Source organism: Coffea arabica, chromosome 8c (assembly GCF_036785885.1).
Source record: "Coffea arabica cultivar ET-39 chromosome 8c, Coffea Arabica ET-39 HiFi, whole genome shotgun sequence".
NCBI lineage: Eukaryota > Viridiplantae > Streptophyta > Magnoliopsida > Gentianales > Rubiaceae > Coffea > Coffea arabica.
In genome coordinates this window covers 36232729-36254468 of record NC_092325.1, presented here as the reverse complement: position 1 = coordinate 36254468, position 21740 = coordinate 36232729, and the positions used below count along the sequence as shown (strand labels likewise).

The 21740-nt window shown below is 50.3% G+C and overlaps 2 protein-coding genes and 1 pseudogene across 2 annotated transcripts; 2 read left to right on the top strand and 1 right to left on the bottom strand.

The window, feature by feature from the left end:
* Positions 1-1009: 1009 nt before the first annotated feature.
* Positions 1010-3009, bottom strand: LOC113706044 (cytochrome P450 76T24-like; annotated as a pseudogene).
* A 4351-nt stretch (positions 3010-7360) lies between these two features.
* Positions 7361-11141, top strand: LOC140013541 (uncharacterized). Its single transcript, XM_072062849.1, has 2 exons — positions 7361-7447; positions 7590-11141. Exons 1-2 carry the CDS (start codon positions 7361-7363, stop codon positions 11139-11141), a joined length of 3639 nt encoding a protein of 1212 aa, XP_071918950.1.
* Positions 11142-11311: 170 nt separating this feature from the next.
* Positions 11312-11917, top strand: LOC140013539 (uncharacterized). The gene has a single exon (XM_072062848.1). The coding sequence runs from the start codon at positions 11312-11314 to the stop codon at positions 11915-11917; it is 606 nt and encodes a 201-aa protein (XP_071918949.1).
* Positions 11918-21740: the final 9823 nt, after the last annotated feature.

The window sequence follows — 21740 nt, the reverse complement described above, 5'->3', positions numbered from 1 at the left end:
CGGTCAAGTAACTAACATCTAACATAATGTACATTTTTGTAAATTGATTGTACCTCATACATCACCCCTTGTAAAGTACTCATAAACAGGCAAGGACTACTCATACAAGCAAAATTACACATCTACTATAAAAGGTAGTGCATATGACAGGATCTAACATAAATTGATCAAAGGGCTAAATAACCATTCCAAATTATGCGTACCATTACACTACCTTTTATAGATATACATAATTAAGTAACTAAGATCTAACATAGTGTACATATTTGTAAACTGATTGTACCTCATAAATCACCCTGTGTAAGGTGTTTATAGGCAAATTAATATTAGTCATATAAATAAAATTACATATCCATTGCAGCTTGCAAGGAGATGCACAAGTGGGTCAAAGTACCAATAACCATTCCAAATGTATGCATATCATTGCACTATGCATATTGTTGCGATGATTAAAAGTAGAAACTTCAGTTTCTAAAAGCATTACCCCGTGAGTAGAACTAGTATTGGTCCTTGTAGAGGTTCCTGGTTCTCTTTTGCATGTTCTTTTGTTGTGGCCAAATAAACCACACTTAGAGCATTTTAATGTGGTTGACCTTTGTGTATGAACTGATGCATGTTCTTCATCAGGTCCTCTTTTTCTGTTTTTCTTTGGTCTTCCTGGTGCCTTCCTACGTAGTGGTGGCAATAGTGTTTTTGTGAAAGCCCGTTTTTATGGTTATCATGGTTATATATGCAGAAAATGGCGCTCAAATTGTGCGCCAAAACAATGGCATTTTTGTTATTTTCTGGTTTCCAATAATTTTTCTTATTCATTATTTTTTTCCAGCATTTCCACGCTTAAAAATTTGCCTGGTGTTGGTGGTTTTTGGGTAATTTCTCACATTTTGATTAGGACAACCTGTCACATCCTACTACCAGGGGTGCTAAGTGTGATTTCAAAAACATGGGGGGTACTAGATGTGATTAGAAGAAACCTCAGGGGAGGTTTCTGATATTAACCCTAAAAGATTTTACATACAAAACTTACAACAATCTCAATTCTAATCATCTGAAATGATTAGGCCTACAAATTATTGGATTGCACTCATAGCTTAACAGGAATAGCCTCCAGAGGCAAAGCCTTGTGAACTGACAGCCCAAAATTTTCATCCATGTCCAAATCTTCTGGTTTCATTCCCTCTTCAAGTTTCCAGTCAATGTTGTGAATGAAAGCAGCTAGCATCAAATGTACCATTCGATAAGCCAGAGGCAATCCAGGACATATTCTCCTCCCTGCACCAAACCGGATGAGCTCGAAATGCTGGCCTCTCACATCAATTTCACTGTCTAAAAATCGCTCTGGCTCAAAAATCTCAGGATCTGACCATGTTGCCGGATCTCTACCCGAAGCCCACACGTTGACAAGTACTTGTGTGTTCTTTGGCACCATGTAACCATTGATTTCTACATCATCATTAGCTTTGTGAGGAGCAAGTAATGGTCCTGCGGGGTGTAGCCGAAAAGTTTCTTTGATTACCGCTTGCAAGTAAGGGTGCCTCGAGATATCTGATTCTTGGACTACTTCCTTCTGTCCAATGACTTCCTTGAGCTCGGCTCTAGCTTTAGCAATTTTATCAGGGTTGCGTAATAACTCTGCCATTGCCCACTCCACAGTGACTGAAGTAGTTTCTGTTCCTCCCACAAATAGATCCTGGTAGAAACCATAGTAAGACTGATGTCAAGCCAACAGATTTCCTAATTCCTGCCCATATGATGTGAGATTATCATGCAAAAGCTGAAGATTTACACTTAAGATTCAATTCTATTCCAACCTATATTTCTGCCCTGCACATTACTAGTCAAGTACCCTACAAGCCATGTTTTAGCAGTCATTCTATAGCTAGAGGATATCATTAATTTTCAGCATTTTACCAAATGATAAATTTTCATGACAATCAATGTCAGGTTGCCATTTAATTTCTTAAGAGAATCAGTCAAGCAAAACTTCCTATCGACTATAATTAATGCACAGAATTAGCTCCAGGGTCAATGGAAGGACAAGAAATTAATTATACAAAGAAAGTTTTTAGACATGTAAATCTATAACCAACTAGCTTATAAAGGTGACCAGGTTAACACTTACCATAAGCAAATGTTTGAGATCTTTTCTGCCAAATTCAAACTCAATCTTTATGCTATGATCCAACAGTGTTTCCAACAGATCATTTTTCTTAGTCTCTGATGAACTTCTGACTTGTATCCGTTCATCAATGATATCATCAAAAATATCAAACAACTTCTGCAAATAGAACTTGCTGTCCCTCATGATTCCCTGGGGATCAATCATCTGAAGAACTGGAAAGTAATCTGAGAGATTAGGAGCGCCAGCATTTTTCATCACCCCCCACACAATCTCTTTGAGTTCTTGAGACGAGTCAGAGCCATAGTTGGCAAAATCTTTAGAAAATAGAGTCCTTGATATCAAGTTAAGAGATGTTGTGAAGGCTCCATCACCAACAATCACAGCTTTCTAAGGCTAGACCTATGCAAATAATCACGTAATTCTTGAAGCTTTTCTTGACGAAGGCCTTCGTTAGCATCGAGCCTTGGTGTTGCAAAAATATTCTCTTTGCACATCTTGCGAATATTCCGCCATTGGCCGGAAGGTGGCAGCCAGACCAAAGAGAACTTGTGGTGATCGAGTGCTTGAGCTGCAGTGGGGATTGCTCGGCTTGAAAAGGTCTGGTCATACTTTTGTAGCACTTCTCTTGCAACAGTTGGAGATGATACAAGTATGGTTGTTTTGCTCCCTAGCTTAAGAGACATCAGGGGTCCATAAGTTCTGGATAATTTGGCAAATGATTGATGGGGCTTTTTACCAAGCTGATGGAGATTTCCGATGATTGGAAATGAATAAGGCCCCGGAGGGAGTCTGGCTGCTGATTTCCGGGATCTTAAATTTGAAGTGAGCACATAGATGCATGCCCAGATGACAAAATAGAGTACCAGGTAAGACACTGTAGTATCCATAAGCCTTTCTTTCTTCCTTCCTTCCCCCTATTGTTTTACCCTCTGGACTTCCAATATTTTACTCTCTCTGGAAATCTGCCTCCATCAGCAGGGTAACATGTTTATATAGCTGTCTATTGGGGTATCTACGAAGTGCTGACGTTATCAACAATATTTTAAGGGTAAAATGCGTTCTCCAACTATTATGAAATTTAACTTTTGATCATTCAATTATCAATTGATAAGTTTAACCCTCCAACTAATTAAAACATATAATTTTGTCCCTTTCGTTAACTTGAATCGTTATGTTTAACAAATATAGCATGACGTGCATAGCAATGGTTCTCAAGCTATCATAAAGTTCAACTATTGGCCCTCCAATTATTAATTAATAAATTTTACCACTCCAACTAATTAAAACATATAATCATAACTCTTTTCATCAACTTGAATCGTTATGTTAAATAGAAACTTTACCGCGTGTGTGGCAGGAGCATAATCGAGGGGATTTTCATCTTCACAAGGCATGTGTTAGGGTAAAATTGTTTTGACTCATAAACTAATTTACTAAATTTCTAATTGCTGAACTTGACCAAAATCAATTGAAAACTCAAAACTCAAAACCCTGAACAGAGAAATTCCAGCAAGGATAGGTTGAAGAAATTGAATTATTTTCATTTGGAATTTAACTTGTTTTTCAGTGTTGTTCCAAATTCATTGGATTCATGTGCTTTTCTTAATGACATAAATTTGGCACACATTTCATTTTTTGAAAATATTCCAACATATCTTGGTTCCCTTACAACTTGAACTTTCTAAATTTCTCAAATAATTAATTCTTTGAAAAGATTCCTCCAAACTTTATATCACTGCATTTTAAACCTTTTTTATTTGTCAAACAACAAGTTAGTTGGGCACATCCCGAATTTTTTTATCAATAGATGTTTCAGTTCAAATTAATGACTCAAGTTGATAGAAGGCTTAAGATTATACATTTTAATTAGTTGGCCAGTTAAAACTTATCAATTAATAGTTGGAGGGCAAAAAAGTTAAACTTTATAATAGTTTGAGAGCCATTGGGGTATTTTGCCTATCTCATGAATCTTGTAACTCTGTTAGACATAATGACTCAAATTAACAAAAGGGTTAAAATTATATATTTTAATTATTTGGAAGGCTAAAACTTTGTAATTAATAGTTTGTGGGCCAAAAGCTAAATTTCTTAATAGTGTGAGGACCACTGTGGCATTTTACCCTAACACGTGGTAAAGTTTGGGTTCCACCTTTGTAAATTTCCACTACTTTCGAAGAGGGAAAATCGTCCAAAATGTCCCTCACATTTTGTAAAATGACTTTTTCCGTCCCTCACTTTTAAAAGTGTAATTTTATGTCCCTTACATATTCACATCGGTCAAATTTAATCCCTAACTAGGTTTCCGATCATTTTTTGGCCGGAATCCATCACGTGCAAGGCACGTGATCATTTTTGAAGAGTAAATTTGTCAAATTATATTTTACATAATTTGATCTATAGTCCTCCACATTTTATAAAACAAATTTTTTCGTCCCTCACATTTTATAAAATGATTTTTTCATCCCTCACATTTCACAAAATGAATTTCTCCATCCCTCACATTTCAAAAAATGAATATTTCCATCCCTCACTAATTATGTATGTGAGGGAAACCTTAAAAAAAAAAATGCGTGTGAATACATTTTGTTTAAACACATATATATCTATTTGATTTTACTTAATAATACGAATAGCATAAATATATGTATGTGTCTATTTGATTTCACTTAACAATACAAATACTATGTATTATACGTGATCATTTGATTTCATCTGGTATTAGCTAGTAAATAATCTTGCATTCATTGTCAAGTTGGCCAATAAAGCTATTTTCGGTCAAAATACAATAAGAATATGCAAATTAAGGTTCTATTGGTAAATATTAGTCATAATCATACAAAAAGAGAAGATAGCCCACAAGTTGGTCCCAATTACATACATGTGTTTATGTTATTATTATTAAGCAAAATCAAATAGACATATACATGTGTTTAAAAAAATGTATTTACACACATAATTAGTGAGAAATGAAAATTTCATTTTTTGAAATGTGGTGAAATGTGAGGGATGAAAAAAATCATTTTATAAAATGTGAGGGACGAAAAAATTTGTTTTATAAAATGTAGAGGACTATAGATCAGATTATGTAAAATATAATTTGACAAATTTACCCTTCAAAAATGATCACGTGCCTTGCACGTGATGGATTCAGGCCAAAAAATGATCGGAAACCTAGTTAGGGACTAAATTTGACCGATGTAAATATGTAAGGGACATAAAATTACACTTTTAAAAGTGAGGGACGAAAAAAGTCATTTTACAAAATGTGAGGAACATTTTGGACGATTTTCCCTTTCGAAGAAGACCGCTAGTGGAGCGACTGACTGGTGCACAATTAGGAATGTCAATGAACCGGATTTTATCTAAATTCAACACAAATCTAATATATTTGAGTAAGGTTTGGATTTAATTTTTCAAATTCAGACCCTATATAGACCTATACCCTGTAAGAGAGTTATAGGTGTGGATATAATCTAGTTTGCTATAATCCATAGTTAAACCCAAACCCATACTAGACCCTACTCAGATCCATGTGTGTGTGTGTATATATATATATGTATATAATTAAATAATATCCATACATGCATACATGCATACATACTTATATATACATATACATGTATGTATATTTATGTATGTGTGTGTATATGTATATTAGTAAATTTATAAAATAATCTAATAGTTTATGGTCATTGGATCGAGTACAATAAGATTTCATAATTGTTTTCTTTTTCCAATCTAATCGTAGTTGTCATTGTAATCGATACAAATTTTTTCAGGAAAAGGAGAAAAAATAAAGACAAACAAATGAAAGATTGAACATGGATACAGTTGATACTTTGAAAATAAATAGAAAAAGTCGATAATAGTTCTTTTTTTTAGTCCGTAATATTGCATTCAACATCTTGAATATTAATTTTATTATTTGAAAATAAAAATTAGATGGTATTTATATTATTTTGAACTCTATATATTTTTAATATATTTTTACTTTAGTATGTTCAAAAAAAAATACAATAGATACCAATTAGATATCCAAATCCATAAGGGTTTGGGTCTGAACTTACTTTTTCAAACTTATAAGGATTTGAGTTTAGGTTTTGGTTCAACTAAATTTAATGGATCTAGATTTCGATCAAAGAGATCCAACGTAAACCCCATCCATTGATATGCCTATGCACAACAGATTTACAAAACATTGTAACTGATTACAGTCTTATATGAAACATTTTCAATTGTTACTTTGCATTGTTTGAGATTTTAAAGATTTACAAAACTGTTTAAATATTAGAATTTGCAAATATCTAAAATATAGTGATAAGGAGATAGAATAACGATAAACTTGATATAAAAAAAAAATAGTGACTAAAGTTAGTAACTTCAAATTTACAACGTCTATAACATTTCTATTTTCCAATTGAAAAGTTGCCTATCCATGAGTTACCAAGGTATTTCTTATTAGTTTCTAGTTTCCACAATTAATAAAGGGTCCATGTGACACGTACTCATACACTGATACACATCAATTCTTGAAGTTCATGATTGCGAAAGTTCCAAATGTTTCATCTCTTTATTTAAATCTTACTAATAATATCAGATTTGAAATTTCCATCAAATGCTTTCTACAATTTGTCCAGGTTAAGTTTTGAAGAAGTAAATGGTCAGTTCAAGAGCAAACGCCAAGACCATTACCTAGTCTAACGTTTAAAGGGAAGAATTAAAGGACTCTCCAATCTCCACCATATCTTTTTTTCCTTTTTTTTTTTTTGTCTTGCATAAGTTTTATACATTAGAAATTTGTTGCAACACTAAATTTCTGTCAAGCATGTGAGACGAATCTCTATCTTCCATATTTTTTCTACCCATATTCATTTTCAAATCTATCTATAGTTGTGAAGAAGGACAAAATCCATACCTCCTCGTTCAAAGGCTGATGATTTCAAAACTGTTGGTGATGCATGCAGGTGTCTAAGCAAAACCTGCTAGATCATCCTCAAAGGAAAAAGGAAAGATGAAGGAATTGCATCTATATGTTCCGATGCAACAATTTCTATTGATCAACAAAAGGGCTTTGCAGAGGCCCCGTTCTGGGCCCGGACACGCGGCAGCCCAGGAGGAACCGAGCTGGGCCTTGGCCCCCAGACTCCTGGCAGCAGCCCTGGGCCGCACCGACTAGGGCTCCCAGGGGAGGCGAAGGTCCGTCCCGAGGAGGTCGGGAGTAATCCCCCTGAGTGCGGGATGCTATCTATACTGGGCAAGTCCCGCATCGTGCGGAGGTCGGACTCCCTTGCAGGTATAAATAATAACACACCTCCACTGTACAAGGTACGCTCACTATTGACAATTTACTCTGGACAGCTGCTACTTCCCGTGAACCTGACTCACCGGAAAACTAACTTGGCCGTCGGAGCGCCCTCGGGGACAACCCTCGGGCCCTCTCTGTTAGCTCATCTTCTCTGTTTTGCAGGTCTTGGATCAGCTCTCCCATCGACACCCCGAGCTGATCAGGTCAGCTCTCCTCGGGGAAGCTCAGCGCTTCTTCAGTTGGCGCCGTCTGTGGGAACGTAAGGTAAGTAAGATTGTGTTGATGGCCCGGACGCGATCCAAGCGTACGGCAGAGAGCGCCGGCCCTGGGGGCGGTGAGGGGTCCCAGCGGAAAGAGGCCGGGGCGTCCCAGGGCGTCGGTGGCTCGGCCCTTTCAGGGGAACGGAGGCAGCAGATCTTCATGTTCGTGACGGAGAATCTCCCCATGCTGGAGGATATAATTCGGCAGGCGAAGGAGGGAGAGGGGGCTGGGGGTGCACAGACCTCCAAGGCCAAGGGAAAGGAGAAAGAGTTACCCCCTGATCCTTCGGAGGATGAGTCGCGCGACCAGCCCCCTAGGAGGAAGCGACCCCGGACTCCTCCCCGCCCCCGAGCCTCGGTGGTCGGGGACAGCGAGAGGTATTCCCGCGACAGGTCCGCGAGGAGCCAACCCAGAGACCCCTCTCCGAGGAAGCCCACACGGAATGGGTTCGAGCGTTCCCCTGCTCGGTCTGTCAAAAGCCGGCCCCGCGATCATCTGGACCCTGCTCGGGATGAACTCGAGCAGATCTTGAGGCCCCGGCCATACGAAGACAACTATGCAACCTCACCCTTTACCCGGGAGATAGAGGACTACCCCCTACCCCGGAGGTTCAAGATTCCGAGCATCGAGATGTACGATGCCTCTACAAACCCGGAAGAACACCTCTCGGTATTCCTGACGCATATGCGCCTGCAAACCGCCGCGGATGAGGTTCGCTGCAAGACCTTCCCTATGTTCCTAAAGGGGAAGGCGCGGCTCTGGTTCCAGGGACTGAAACCGGGATCTATACGGAGCTTTCCCGAGCTGGCCCGGCAGTTTGCAGCCCAGTTCGTCTCCTCGAAGGTTTACGCGAGGAACGCAACCCACCTGATGTCCATCAAGCAAAGGCCCGACGAGTCGCTGAGGAATTTCATGACCCGTTTCAATGCGGAGAGCTTGCAGGTCAGGGACAAGGACGAAAAAGTGGTGATGGCCGCCTTCACAAACGGGCTCAGGGTGGAGGAGCTTTTCTACGATCTGGCTAAGAAGCCTCCCGTAAACCTGGAAGAGCTCCTACGCAGGGCTCACGAGGCTGCCAACGCGGAGGAGGCGGGTCGCCTAAAGAAAGAGTCAGATCGGGAGATCGGAGATCGTAAGGGCCGGACCAACCCCCTGGAGGGCAAGGAGGCCCCGGCCAAGAAAAATGTCTTTGATCGGCTCTCGAAGGAGAAGACCCCTGCTCTGCCACCACTCCCAGAGAAGACTTACACCCCTCTAACACGGCCCAGAGCTCAGATCTTGGCCGTCATGGAGGCGGAAGGGCTGGGAGAGCGGCCGCCCAAGATGGGGACGCCCCGGAACAAAAGGAACCAGGACCGATATTGCGCCTTTCACCGTGACGTCGGACACGACACGGAGGGGTGCTGGGCCCTGCGTAAGGAGATTGAAGACCTGATCCAACGTGGCTATCTAGGTCGGTTCGTACGCCGACCAGGTCAGGAGTTCGGGCGCAACCATTACGGGGATAGGCGTGAGGGACGGCGTCGGGACCGCCCAGAGCGGCGCGACGCTCCTCGGGGCCACTCTCCCGACCAGGACACCCAGAACCTGGCGGGGGTGATAAACACCATTGCCGGAGGTCCCACAGGGGGGGACAGCCATGCAGCTCGGAAGAACAAGCGGTCACCCCCCGAAGGGGACGACTCCTTGAAGCGCTTGCGCATGGACGAGAAGATCACTTTCGGGCCAAGGGATGCGGTCCCCCTGGCTTCTGGGAACCATGAGGCCATCGTGATAGACATTGTCACCAACAACTATCGGGTGAAGAAGGTATATGTCGACCAGGGTAGTGCGGTCGACATCATGTTCTACAGGGTGTTCAGGGAGCTCGGATTAAGGGATGACCAGCTCACCCCGGTCCGGACACCTCTGGTGGGATTTACCGGACCACCCATCAGCTCGGAAGGGATGATCACCCTGATGGTCACAGTAGGACAGGCTCCCAAATGCCGGACTGTTCCCGTCAACTTCGTGGTGGTCAGGCAGCCGTCCCCGTACAATGTGTTCCTGGGGAGGCCTGCTTTGAACGCCCTCCGGGCTGTTTCCTCCACTTACCACCTCAGCGTCAAGTTCCCTACCCCGGGGGGGATAGTCGAGGTGCACGGCGATCCGGAGGTAGCCAGGGCTTGTTACCTAGCCACACTCCGGGGGCAGGAGAAGGTGGTCGCCCAGACAACCTATCTGGAGCCCTACATCCCAGGGGACGAGGCCCAACAGCTGGGCACCCAGGATGAGACTGAGGAATTCCCCTTAAGGGAGGATCGGCCCAATCAGGTCCTCCGCATCGGAGCCTTGTTGCCCGCCAGGGAGAAGGAGGACTTGAAAGCTCTGCTAAGAGAGTACTCCCAGGTCTTCGCTTGGTCGGTGGATGACATGCCTGGGATCCCAACGGACCTGGCAGTCCACCACCTTGACGTCGACCCTCGCTTCAAGCCGGTAAAGCAGAAGAAAAGAAGTTTCGCCCCCGAGAGAAATGAGGTGATCAGGGCGGAGGTCGGCAAGTTGTTGGAGTCCAAGATCATCCTGGAGGTCTACTACCCGACCTGGCTGGCCAACCCCGTCCTGGTCAAGAAAGAGGACCTGACCTGGAGGATGTGTGTAGACTTCACAGACCTTAACAAAGCCTGCCCAAAGGACTGCTTTCCCCTGCCTCGAATTGACAGGTTAGTAGATTCTACTGTGGGCTTTGACGTTTTATGCTTTCTGGATGCCTTTAAGGGATATCACCAGATAGAGATGGCCGAGGAGGACCGGGACAAGACCTCCTTCATCACGGAGGAGGGAACCTACTGCTACAGGACCATGCCCTTCGGATTGAAGAACGCGGGAGCAACTTACCAGCGCCTGGTAAACAAGTTATTCCAAAACCAGGTCGGCAGGAGCATGGAGGTTTATGTGGACGACATGATCGTCAAAAGTCGAACTGACCAGCGCCTCATACCCGACCTGCGGGAGGTCCTGGACATCCTACTGAAGAGCCGGATGCCCCTGAATCCGAAGAAGTGCACTTTCGGGGTCAGATCGGGAAGGTTTCTCGGTTTCCTGGTGTCCCGAGACGGAATCCGGGCCAACCCGGATAAACTCCAGGCCATCATGGACATGGCCCCTCCGAGGAGCGTGAAGGAAGTCCAACGGCTAACAGGAAGGATGGCCGCCCTGAATAGGTTCCTCTCGCGCTCCGCGGTCAGGGGGCTGCCCTTCTTCCGAGTACTGAAAGCGCCGAAGGACTTCCACTGGACTGAGGAGTGCCAGAAGGCCTTCATCGACCTAAAAATCTACTTGGCCGAGCTACCATCTCTGACAGCCCAGAGCCGGGGGAGACCTTATTCCTATACCTCTCCGCCTGCAACGAGGCCGTCAGCGCGGTCCTGGTGCGGGAGGATGGGGGGGCTCAGAGGCCGGTGTATTACGTAAGCCGAGCTCTACAGGGGCCAGAGACACGATACTCGCCAGCCGAGAAGTTGGTCCTTGCCTTGGTACATGCGGCACGTAAACTCCGCCCTTACTTTCAGGCTCACGGCATTGTAGTCCTGACTGACCAGCCCTTGCGTCAGATACTCACCAAGCCAGAGGTCTCGGGCAGAATGACCAAATGGGCTGTCGAGCTAGTCGAGCACGACATCGGCTATCAACCCCGCAAAGCCATCAAGGCCCAGGCCTTAGCGGATTTCCTTGCTGAGGGGGCTAGCTTGAGTCTAACCGAGCTAAGCCCCCAACACGAGGAGCGGCTGCCGAAGGAGCCCTGGGTGTTGTTCGTAGACGGGGCCTCCAGCAAGGAAGGAAGCGGGGCGGGTCTGCTACTCATTTCACCTACCGGGGAGGAACTGACCTACGCCCTCCGATTGGACTTCCCCGCGTCCAACAACGAGGCCGAGTACGAGGCCCTGCTCACAGGATTGCGGATAGCCCACCAGATGGGAATAACCGCGATCCAGGTCAGGAGCGACTCACAGCTCGTCGTCCTTCAAGTCCTTGGGGAGTACGAAGCCAAGGACGAGGTTATGAAGAAGTACCTGGCCAAAGTACGAGAGGCGGTGGCCTTGTTCGAAACGTTCGAAATCGAGCGGGTGCCAAGGTCCCAGAACAAGCGGGCAGACGCCCTTTCAAAGTTGGCATCCTCCTCATTTGCCCACCTGAGCAAGGAGGTATTGGTAGAGGTGCTAAAGCAGAAAAGTATCAATCAGGTCTAGGTCCTGGCTATAGACAGCTCGGCCACCTGGATGACGCCCCTCGTTGACTTCCTCAGCTCGGGTGACCTCCCCGAAAACAAAGCTGAGGCCCGGCGCATCCAACTCCGAGCTGCCAAGTACCCCTACGCCGGGGGAACCCTCTACAGGAGGTCGTACTTGTCCCCCTGGCTAAAGTGCGTGACGCCCGAGGAAGGTGATTACGTCCTGCGCGAAGTCCATGAAGGAATATGTGCGGCCCATGTGGGGTCCCGAGTGCTGGCTAAGAAGTGCCTCCTTTTGGGCTACTATTGGCCCTCCGTCTTCCGAGACGCAGCAGATCTGGTCCAGAAATGCCGAGCCTGCCAGGTGCACGCTTCGCTGCGCCATCAGCCAGCTCGGGAGATGGTCCCCATCCACAGTCCTTGGCCCTTCGCTCAATGGGGTATAGACCTCTTGGGTCCCTTTCCCCGAGCCCCGGGAAGATATGAGCACCTCGTGGTAGCCATAGACTACTTCACAAAATGGGTGGAAGCGGAGCCCCTGGTCTCTATCTCGGGGAAGGCAATTCAGAAATTCTTTTGGAAGAGCATAGTTTGCCGGTTTGGGATTCCGCATGCCCTGATATCCGACAACGGCCGCCAGTTCGCCGAGAACCCTTTCCGCAGCTGGTGCGCCGAGCTCGAAATCAACCAACACTTCACGTCGGTTGGTCACCCCCAGGCCAATGGCCAGGTGGAGAACGCTAACCGAACTGTCCTGCAAGGGTTGAAGACTAGACTGGAGTCCGCCCAATCAAGCTGGCTGGATGAGCTCCCCAGTGTCCTCTGGGCTTACCGCACTACGCCCAGGACGGCTACTCACGAGACCCCGTTCTCCCTAACATACGGAGTAGAGGCCGTGGTGCCCGCGGAGGTCGGTCTTCCCTCACCCAGAACACAGAATTTCGTGGCAACATCCAACGAGGAAGAGCTTAGGTGCAACTTGAACATGCTCGAAGTCAGGCGGGAGGAAGCGGCTATTCGAATGGCTAAGTATAAAAGCCAGCTCGCTCGCTATCACAACGCCAAAGTAAAGACTATACAGTACCAGCCAGCAGACCTCGTCCTGAGGAAGAACTCGATAAGCCGAGTACACGGCTCCAACAAGCTCGACCCAAATTGGGAGGGCCCCTACAAGGTCCTTGAGGCGAGCCGAGCTGGCTATTGCAAGCTCGCTAAGATGGATGGATCTGAAGTACCTCGGACATGGCATATCTCCAATTTGCGATTGTTTGTAGCGTAGGTAAAACCAGGATGACCAGTTGCCTGTTCTCTGGAATCCGAATTTTTGTTTTCTCATTCAATCACAGCTCGTTTTAATTTTCACTTGTACTTGTTTCATTTTACAATTTTCGAACCTGCACCTTATACTAGCACATTCAGCATTCCCTCGCTCAACGTCCTAGTAGGGGGCTAGGGGTAGTAGGTGAAGTGTTCGACCCAGGAGGTCGGCACGAACGCGCTTAATGAAGTGTGAAGTGTTCGGCCCAGGAGGTCGGCACGAACGCGCTTAATGAAGTGTGAAGTGTTCGACCCGGGAGGTCGGCAGGAACGCACTTAATGCTTAAAATACTCTGAAGTGTGAAGTGTTCGACCCAGGAGGTCGGCACGAACGCGCTTAATGAAGTGTGAAGTGTTCGGCCCAAGAGGTCGGCACGAACGCGCTTAATGAAGTGTGAAGTGTTCTACCCGGGAGGTCGGCAGGAACGCACTTAATGCTTAAAATACTCTGAAGTGTGAAGTGTTCGACCCAGGAGGTCGGCACGAACGCGCTTAATGAAGTGTGAAGTGTTCGGCCCAGGAGGTCGGCACGAACGCGCTTAATGAAGTGTGAAGTGTTCGACCCAAGAGGTCGGCAGGAACGCACTTAATGATTAAAATACTCTGAAGTGTGAAGTGTTCGACCCAGGAGGTCTGCACGAACGCGCTTAATGAAGTGTGAAGTGTTCGGCCCAGGAGGTCGGCAAGAACGCACTTAATGCTTAAAGTACTCGGTCGGAAGTGCGAATTGTTCGACCTGGGAGGTCGGCAAGGACGCGCTTAATATTTAAAACACTCAACCCTAAGGGGGAGAGGTGTGAGGTGTTCGACCCCGGAGGTCGGCACATAGCATTGCGAGTGGGCAAGGAAAGAAGAAAATAACTCTTCGAAATCTTGTGTATACATTGCAAGCCTATCTATTACAAAGCGCCCTGCCTATCTACCGTAAAATTTCCGAGCTGGTAATCTCTTTCGATGTCTGTTCTACCTGCTGGTGGCCCGACCGGGGTGAAAGCTGAAAGTACACCTTAAGCATGTTGAGAGGCGTATGGTGAAGGCTATTCAGGAGCCCGGAAGCAGGAAACCCCTTCCGTCCTGGATGGACCTCCAAGAGCATTTTCAACTGGAGCATGGTCACATCCTTACAAAAAGACAGAAAGGGTTTCTGGAGTGGCTACCGCCCTAGGCCACCGGCTCTTTCCCGGCAGCTCTGCCTGGAGACCCGTCCTCCTCCAGGGGAACCTCCTCTAGGTCTGCTCCTACGTCGGTTCGGCGGACCAGGCTCTTCAGGGCATGCCCCTTCCGGTACCCATCAAAGAGCCAGTCCAGCCTATCCTCGGCCGCGGGATCGTAGTTCTTGAAGTCCGCCACGTTGAAGCCGGGTAGGTTGAGGCCCTGCACCTGGGTCAGGGCCCGCGTAGAGCCAACCTGGAGGATGGGCTGGTTGAGGAGGGCGATGTCCACCTCGAACTGATCGGAGGAGATGAACTCCTGAACAGCCTTCTTCCGCTCTCGGCTGACGGTGCCGGAGAGCTCTATGGCATGCTCCTCCTTCAGCCTGGCCACACCAGCCCTCTCCTGGTCGAGCTCCGACCTGGTGGAGGCGAGCTGGACTTGGGCGGCGTCCATCTCCTTCTCGGCCTTGTCTAATTTGGCCTTAAGGGAGCTGGCCTCCTGGAGGGCCTGGGAAAGCTTCCTCTCCGCCTCCAGGTTCTTCTTCCGCAACTTCTCCAGGTCGGGAGACAGTTCGGAGAAGCGGGTAGCCAGGGCGGCACCGGCAGCGTTGGACTGGAAAAGAGAGAAAGCAGATCAGCATGCCACATCACTCAACCCAGACACGGGGGTGAAATTAACCAATGGGCGATACTTACTTGGGCCTGGGCGGTGTAGTACGCGTCCAAGAGCTCGGAGGGGCTGGCCAGCTCCATCCACTTCCTGTCCCTAGGAAGGACCGAGCCCACCATCAGCTCGCGAGCCACCTCGGGGAACTGGGCTCGGTCGTTGATGGAGAGTTTCCAGGACGGACAGAAGTGGCGGGGGTCATGCATCGTGGGGGTTTGGCCTGGCTTCAGGGGAGCTATGTGGCGGAAGTGCCACAAGCTCGGGGGAGTCGACTCCTGGACCTGCTCCTCGGCAGAGCCCACGCCCAGGTGGACTGGTCCCCCGGAGACCCGCGCAAGAGGAGGAGGCTGTGCGGAGACCAGGGCGAGCCTCTTCTGCCCAGCCTGAGAGGGCTCGTCCCCTCTGCCCCTCTTCTGCCCGGCCGCTTTCTTCTTGTTGGTGGCCTGCTTGGAGGGGGAGGTTTGTGACGTCTCCTTCTGGGGGGCCGAGCCGCCCCCCGAGGTGGACGCCCCACCTGGGACCCCCCGAGCAGCCTCAGGTTGGGGGTCGGGAGTGGCCTCCTCGAGGGGTGCGCCCAGTAGCTGGGAGAGCTTCCTCACTGCAGTGAATACCACCAGATCAGCCAAACGCAAGACAGTTAAGGGTAAGAAAGGAAAACTATATACTACAAATGCGACAGGGGCAAGGCCAGCGTTACAGGTGTCGAGTTTGGGATGGGGGGTAGCCACCTCCACAGAGGATCCGGACACCGTCCCCATCAGCCCGGCTGTGGAGATCTGCTCAGTGGAGATCTTGGTGACATCGAGCTTCACCTTGGAACCCAACAGCTGGCCGAGGGTCTCGTAGTCCAGGTCCTCCGGGTAGGGGTCGGCCTTGACTCCCCCAACCTTCCACACATTGGGGGGAAAATGTGTGGACCTGACAAAGAAAAGTCCTCCTTCCAGTCCTTCACGGAGGAGGGGAGCCCGTAGAACAGCTCCTGGGCCCCTTTTCCCCCCTTGGTCTGGGGGCCACGGCGGGAGAAGTAGTACCACCCCGGGAGGGCGGCCTTAAGAATGAAGGCAGCTCGGAAAAGGGAGAGAGAGTAAGGGATGTCGCAGAGAAGGCAGTAGATCAGGAATCCGGTGATGATCCTGATAGAGGTAGGATGGAGCTGTGTGATTCTGAGCTCCCAGTAGTTCAAAATCTCGGTTAGAGCTGGATGGATGGGGAGACGGAGCCCTGCGATGAGCTGCTTCCTATAGATGGCTACGAAGCCAGGGGGAGGCCGGCAGGCCCGGTCGTCGGGCCCGGCCAACCTCGGCTCGTAGGTTGGAGGGATGGAGTACGACCTAGCCAGCTCGGTCAAATCCTGGGGAGAGAGGGAGGCCTCCTACAGGTCGGGATAGCCATAGGAGAATTCAGGATCGTTCCCCTGCTCGGGAGCAGGGGACCCACCCGATGAGTCCCTATCCTCCCCGGCACCCTCCTAGGCTCCGCCAGGGGAATCATGGGGGGATTTGGGGGAGGGAGTGGAGGTAGCCTGTCGCGCGATGAGCGCGTCGAACTCGGCTGCCTCCTCAAGGGTTTGGGCCGAAGGGGAGTGGGCAGACGGAGAACTCATGGTATCGGTAGGCTCAAGTAGGTCTGAGGTGTGGAAGTTGGGACTAGAAACAGAAGAAGGGGAAGGGGGAGGAGGAGAAGATGGTGACGAAGATGAGGGTGAAGGCGAGGAAAGAACGATGACTCGGGGAGCTCGGCGGCGGATTGATACTACAGCAACAGAGGAGGAGGAATGCTCCGACATAAAAAGTGGGAGGTAGCAGAGGGCAAAAGAGACACCGCAAAGAGGGAAGATGAGTCGCAAAAAGGACTTACTGATGACGGCAGAAGAAGGACTGAAGGCTCGCCGGAATTTGGGCACAGGACGCCGGAGGTTGCTGGAAAATGGAAATGTGGGTGCACAGGGAGAGTGATAACTTGAAATGCACAAAAAGAGGCGGAAATGGCAAATGGGACAGATGAGTATTTGGCATCCCCTATTTATAGGGGGAAGAGTGGAGGGAAAACGGTTGCATGAATTTGAACCGACCCCCATGTGAACGCATTTAATGCGGGCACGAAAACCGAAGAGGCGGGACAGCTGAAAGGACGTGGGAGCAGCGTCCCTGTGACAGCACTGTACCAGAGGTGACCTCGGCAGGGTAGTGCGCGGTTCTGGCCTCCCACGTGACGGAGATAGATTAGGTCTGCCTGACAGTCCTACCTAATCTAGGGGGCTAGTGCAGAGGCCCCGTTCTGGGCCCGGACACGCGGCAGCCCAGGAGGAACCGAGCTGGGCCTTGGCCCCCAGACTCCTGGCAGCAGCCCTGGACCGCACCGACTAGGGTTCCCAGGGGAGGCGAAGGTCCGTCCCGAGGAGGTCGGGAGCAATCCCCCTGAGTGCGGGATGCTATCTATACTGGGCAAGTCCCGCGTCGTGCGGAAGTCGGACTCCCTTGCAGGTATAAATAATAACACACCTCCACTGTACAAGGTACGCTCACTATTGACAATTTACTCTGGACAGCTGCTACTTCCCGTGAACCTGACTCACCGGAAAACTAACTTGGCCGTCGGAGCGCTCTCGGGGACAACCCTCGGGCCCTCTCTGTTAGCTCATCTTCTCTGTTTTGCAGGTCTTGGATCAGCTCTCCCATTTGAAGAAGCTCGGAAGCTTCCCCCGTGGAGGTCAATTGTGTATTTGTCCGCCACAGCATCAGGTGCGTGGAGGGGGGCCTCCCCAGGATTCGAACCCTGGTCCTTGTGTATAAGGGTCTTGGGGTTGAAGTCCTGGTACCACTTGAGCTACTAGCCCAAGTGGTACCAGGACTTCAACCCCAAGACCCTTATACACAAGGACCAGGGTTCGAATCCTGGGGAGGCCCCCCTCCACGCACCTGATGTTTGGGCGGACAAATACACAATTGACCTCCACGGGAGAAGCTTCCGAGCTTCTTCATAATCTCCTTCGATGTCTGTTCTACCTGCTGGTGGCCCGACCGGGGTGGAAGCTGAAAGTACACCTTAAGCATGTTGAGATGCGTATGGTGAAGGCTATTCAGGAGCCCGGAAGCAGGAAACCCCTTCCGTCCTGGATGGACCTCCAAGAGCATTTTCAACTGGAGCATGGTCACATCCTTACAAAAAGACAGAAAGGGTTTCTGGAGTGGCTACCGCCCTAGGCCACCGGCTCTTTCCCGGCAGCTCTGCCTGGAGACCCGTCCTCCTCCAGGGGAACCTCCTCTAGGTCTGCTCCTACGTCGGTTCGGCGGACCAGGCTCTTCAGGGCATTCCCCTTCCGGTACCCATCAAAGAGCCAGTCCAGCCTATCCTCGGCCGCGGGATCGTAGTCCTTGAAGTCCGCCACGTTGAAGTCGGGTAGGTTGAGGCCCTGCAACTGGGTCAGGGCCCGCGTAGAGCCAACCTGGAGGATGGGCTGGTTGAGGAGGGCGATGTCCACCTCGAACTGATCGGAGGAGATGAACTCCCGAACAGCCTTCTTCCGCTCTCGGCTGACGGTGCCGGAGAGCTCTATGGCATGCTCCTCCTTCAGCCTGGCCACACCAGCCCTCTCCTGGTCGAACTCCGACCTGGTGGAGGCAAGCTGGACCTGGGCGGCGTCCATCTCTTTCTCGGCCTTGTCTAATTTGGCCTTAAGGGAGCTGGCCTCCTGGAGGGCCTGGGAAAGCTTCCTCTCCGCCTCCAGGTTCTTCTTCCGCAACTTCTCCAGGTCGGGAGACAGCTCGGAGAAGCGGGTAGCCAGGGCGGCACCGGCAGCGTTGGACTGGAAAAGAGAGAAAGCAGATCAGCATGCCACATCACTCAACCCAGACACGGGGGTGAAATTAACCAATGGGCGATACTTACTTGGGCCTGCGCGGTGTAGTACGCGTCCAAGAGCTCGGAGGGGCTGGCCAGCTCCATCCACTTCCTGTCCCTAGGAAGGACCGAGCCCACCATCAGCTCGCGAGCCACCTCGGGGAACTGGGCTCGGTCGTTGATGGAGAGTTTCCAGGACGGACAGAAGTGGCGGGGGTCATGCATCGTGGGGGCTTGGCCTGGCTTCAGGGGAGCTATGTGGCGGAAGTGCCACAAGCTCGGGGGAGTCGACTCCTGGACCTGCTCCTCGGCAGAGCCCACGCCCAGTTGGACTGGTCCCCCGGAGACCCGCGCAAGAGGAGGAGGCTGTGCGGAGACCAGGGCGAGCCTCTTCTGCCCAGCCTGAGAGGGCTCGTCCCCTCTGCCCCTCTTCTGCCCGGCCGCTTTCTTCTTGTTGGTGGCCTGCTTGGAGGGGGAGGTTTGTGACGTCTCCTTCTGGGGGGCCGAGCCGCCCCCCGGGGTGGACGCCCCACCTGGGACCCCCCGAGCAGCCTCAGGTTGGGGGTCGGGAGTGGCCTCCTCGAGGGGTGCGCCCAGTAGCTGGGAGAGCTTCCTCACTGCAGTGAACACCACCAGATCAGCCAAACGCAAGACAGTTAAGGGTAAGAAAGGAAAACTATATACTACAAATGCGACAGGGGCAAGGCCAGCGTTACAGGTGTCGAGTTTGGGTTGGGGGGTAGCCACCTCCCCAGAGGATCCGGACACCGTCCCCATCAGCCCGGCTGCGGAGATCTGCTCAGTGGAGATCTTGGTGACATCGAGCTTCACCTTGGAACCCAACAGCTGGCCGAGGGTCTCGTAGTCTAGGTCCTCCGGGTAGGGGTCGGCCTTGACTCCCCCAACATTCCACACATTGGGGGGAAAATGTGTGGACCTGACAAAGAAGAAATCCTCCTTCCAGTCCTTCACGGAGGAGGGGAGCCCGTAGAACAGCTCCTGGGCCCCTTTTCCCCCCTTGGTCTGGGGGCCACGGCGGGAGAAGTAGTACCACCCCGGGAGGGCGGCCTTAAGAATGAAGGCAGCTCGGAAGAGGGAGAGAGAGTAAGGGATGTCGCAGAGAAGGCAGTAGATCAGGAATCCGGTGATGATCCTGATAGAGGTAGGATGGAGCTGTGTGATTCTGAGCCCCCAGTGGTTCAGAATCTCGGTTAGAGCTGGATGGATGGGGAGACGGAGCCCTGCGATGAGCTGCTCCCTATAGATGGCTACGAAGCCAGGGGGAGGCCGGCAGGTCCGGTCGTCGGGCCCGGCCAACCTCGACTCGTAGGCTGGAGGGATGGAGTACGACCTAGCCAGCTCGGCCAAATCCTGGGGAGAGAGGGTGGCCTCCTGCAGGTCGGGATAGCCATAGGAGAATTCAGGATCGTTCCCCTGCTCGGGAGCAGGGGACCCACCCGATGAGTCCCTATCCTCCCCGGCACCCTCCTGGGCTCCGCCAGGGGAATCATGGGGGGATTTGGGAGAGGGAGTGGAGGTAGCCTGCCGCGCGATGAGCGCGTCGAGCTCTGCTGCCTCCTCAAGGTCTTGGGCTGAAGGGGAGTGGGCAGACGGAGAACTCATGGTATCGGTAGGCTCAAGTAGGTCTGAGGTGTGGAAGCTGGGACTAGAAACAGAAGAAGGGGAAGGGGGAGGAGGAGAAGATGGTGACGAAGATGAGGGTGAAGGCGAGGAAAGAACGATGACTCGGGGAGCTCGGCGGCGGATTGATACTACAGCAACAGAGGAGGAGGAATGCTCCGACATAAAAAGTGGGAGGTAGCAGAGGGCAAAAGAGACACCGCAAAGAGGGAAGATGAGTCGCAAAAAGGACTTACTGATGACGGCAGAAGAAGGACTGAAGGCTCGCCGGAATCTGGGCATAGGACGCCGGAGGTTGCTGGAAAATGGAAATGTGGGTGCACAGGGAGAGTGATAACTTGAAATGCACAAGAAGAGGCGGAAATGGCAAATGGGACAGATGAGTATTTGGCATCCCCTATTTATAGGGGGAAGAGTGGAGGGAAAACGGTTGCATGAATTTGAACCGACCCCCATGTGAACGCATTTAATGCGGGCACGAAAACCGAAGAGGCGGGACAGCTGAAAGGACGTGGGAGCAGCGTCCCTGTGACAGCACTGTACCAGAGGTGACCTCGGCAGGGTAGTGCGCGGTTCTAGCCTCCCACGTGGCGGAGATAGATTAGGTCTGCCTGACAGTCCTACCTAATCTAGGGGGCTAGTGCAGAGGCCCCGTTCTGGGCCCGGACACGCGGCAGCCCAGGAGGAACCGAGCTGGGCCTTGGCCCCCAGACTCCTGGCAGCAGCCCTGGGCCGCACCGACTAGGGCTCCCAGGGGAGGCGAAGGTCCGTCCCGAGGAGGTCGGGAGTAATCCCCCTGAGTGCGGGATGCTATCTATACTGGGCAAATCCCGCGTCGTGCAGAGGTCGGACTCCCTTGCAGGTATAAATAATAACACACCTCCACTGTAGAAGGTACGCTCACTATTGACAATTTACTCTGGACAGCTGCTACTTCCCGTGAACCTGACTCACCGGAAAACTAACTTGGCCGTCGGAGCGCCCTCGGGGACAACCCTCGAGCCCTCTCTGTTAGCTCATCTTCTCTGTTTTGCAGGTCTTGGATCAGCTCTCCCATTTGAAGAAGCTCGGAAGCTTCCCCCGTGGAGGTCAATTGTGTATTTGTCCGCCCCAGCATCAGGTGCGTGGAGGGGGGCCTCCCCAGGATTCGAACCCTGGTCCTTGTGTATAAGGGTCTTGGGGTTGAAGTCCTGGTACCACTTGAGCTACAAGGCTCTTCAGGA